Source organism: Notothenia rossii (assembly GCF_949606895.1).
Source record: "Notothenia rossii genome assembly, contig: scaffold_203, whole genome shotgun sequence".
NCBI classification, from domain to species: Eukaryota; Metazoa; Chordata; class Actinopteri; order Perciformes; family Nototheniidae; genus Notothenia; species Notothenia rossii.
The window spans coordinates 50001-52500 of NW_027639523.1; the positions used below are offsets into that span (position 1 = coordinate 50001).

General features: G+C 55.6%; 1 protein-coding gene across 7 annotated transcripts in view; it reads left to right on the top strand.

Moving 5' to 3' along the window:
* The window catches only part of zfc3h1 (zinc finger C3H1-type containing), a 41253-nt gene that overhangs the window by 13715 nt on the left and 25038 nt on the right, over positions 1 to 2500 (top strand). For all 7 annotated transcript variants that reach the window (XR_013804732.1, XM_079696012.1, XM_079696011.1 and 4 more), the window contains exons 12-14: positions 739 to 888; positions 1870 to 2044; positions 2358 to 2486. Coding sequence is in view for 6 of the 7 variants with exons in the window: in XM_079696012.1 (XP_079552138.1) it covers positions 739 to 888; positions 1870 to 2044; positions 2358 to 2486 (454 nt within the window). In the remaining variant the exon portion in view is untranslated. The remainder of the gene's footprint in view (positions 1 to 738; positions 889 to 1869; positions 2045 to 2357; positions 2487 to 2500) is intronic.

The following is a 2500-nucleotide window of genomic DNA, read 5'->3' on the forward strand; positions in this document are numbered from 1 at the left end:
ACGACTCAGCGGGTCACACGACTCAGTGGGTCACACGACTCAGCGGGTCACAAGACTCAGCGGGTCACATGACTCAGCGGATCACACGACTCAGCGGGTCACACACGGGTCACACGACTCAGCGGGTCACACACAGGTCACACGAGTCAGCGGGTCACACGACTCAGCGGCTCACACACGGGTCACACGACTCAGCGGGTCACACACAGGTCACACGACTCAGCGGGTCACACACGGGTCACACGACTCAGTGGGTCACACGACTCAGCGGGTCACACACGGGTCACACGACTCAGCGGGTCACACGACTCAGCGGGTCACACACGGGTCACACGACTGAGCGGGTCACACACAGGTCACACGACTCAGCGGGTCACACGACTCAGCGGGTCACACGACTCAACGGGTCACACGACTCAGCGGGTCACACGACTCAGCGGGTCACACACAGGTCACACGACTCAGCGAGTCACACGACTCAGCGGGTCACACACGGGTCACACGACTCAGCGGGTCACACACGGGTCACACGACTCAGCGGGTCACACGAATCAGCGGGTCACACGACTCAGTGGGTCACACGACTCAGCGGGTCACACGATTAACACTGATTCTGCTCTGATTTTATGTAAAGCGTCTTTGAGCATTAGAAGAAGCGCTATACAAATCCAATGTATTATGTTATTATTATGATTACATTCTCTCTCTCTCTCTCTCTCTCTCTCTCTCTCTGTGCAGCCGGGAGAAGCAGAAGCTGCTGAAGGATCTAGGGGCGCCCCCCCGCGGCCCCTCCTCCCCCCCCGTCCCCGACGCCCTTCAGGAGGCCAGCGTCAGAGCGGCTGCAGAGCGGAGACTCGGAGAGTCCGAGCAGAGACTCAGCAGACACAGGTAGCACTGCATTATCAACATGTTAGAGAGAGAGGACACTCAGAGAGGACACTCAGAGAGGACACTCAGAGAGGACACTCAGAGTGGACACTCAGAGAGGACACTCAGAGAGGACACTCAGAGAGGGAACTCAGAGAGGACACTTAGAGAGGACACTCAGAGTGGAGACTCAGAGAGGAGGAAACTCAGAGAGGACACTAAGAGAGGACACTCAGAGTGGAGACTCAGAGAGGACACTCAGAGTGGAGACTCAGAGAGGACACTCAGAGAGGAGACTCAGAGAGGAGACTCATAGAGGACACTCAGAGAGGAGACTCAGAGAGGACACTCAGAGAGGAGACTCATAGAGGACACTCAGAGAGGAGACTCAGAGAGGAGACTCAGAGAGGAGACTCAGAGAGGAGACTCATAGAGGACACTCAGAGAGGAGACTCAGAGAGGACACTCAGAGAGGAGACTCAGAGAGGAGACTCATAGAGGAGACTCATAGAGGACACTCAGAGAGGAGGACACTCAGAGAGGAGGACACTCAGAGAGGAGACTCAGAGAGGAGACTCAGAGAGGACACTCAGAGAGGAGACTCAGAGTGGAGATTCAGAGAGGACACTCAGAGAGGAGGACACTCAGAGAGGACACTCAGAGAGGAGACTCGGAGAGGAGACTCAGAGAGGAGGACACTCAGAGTGGACACTCAGAGTGGAGACTCAGAGTGGACGCTCAGAGAGGAGGACACTCAGAGAGGAGGACACTCAGAGAGGACACTCATAGAGGACACTCAGAGAGGAGACCACTCAGAGTGGACACTCACAGTGGACGCTCAGAGTGGACGCTCAGAGAGGAGGCTCAGAGAGGACACTCAGAGAGGACACTCAGAGAGGACACCACTCAGAGTGGCCGCTCAGAGAGGAGACTCAGCAGGCACAGGTAGCACTGCATTATTGCTTTGTAATACTGAAGTGTGTGTGTGTGTGTGTGTGTCAGGGAGCTGCAGCAGAGGGACGAGGCTGTGCTGAGGCACCTCCTGCAGCAGGAGCAGAAGAAGAGGGAGTCTCTGAAGGCGGCGGAGGGGAAGGTGCTGAGAGTCAGAGAGCAGCTGCAGGCCGCAGAGAAGGTGGTGACAGCCAATAGGACGCTGCTGAAGAAGCTGCAGGAGCAGGTCTGCACACACACACACACACACACACACACACACACACACACACACACACACACACACACACTGAATCATCATGTTAATCACATAGCTATCATATGCCTCAAACAGTCCTGATGCTCTTCTAGGTAATCTCACATCCTGTCATGTTCACAGCTACAGTTGATACCTTTGTGATCAAGTGGCTCTCATGTTGGAGGGGGACATTCAGTGTTTTCCCAGCAACAGCCCTTTGAGGCATTTCTTGTGATTTGGGGCTATAATAAATGTTGATTGTATTTCTCGTGCGTGTGTGTGTGTGTGTGTGTGTGTGTAGGTGCAGCGGCTGGAGCAGCGCGTCTCTCTGAAGCAGACTGTGTGTGAGCGGCTGCAGCTGCAGCTGTCTGCGGCGCAGCAGGCTGCAGGGGGCGGAGCTAAACGCAGAGCAGACACCATCCACAGCCAGGTGAGGAACCCCAC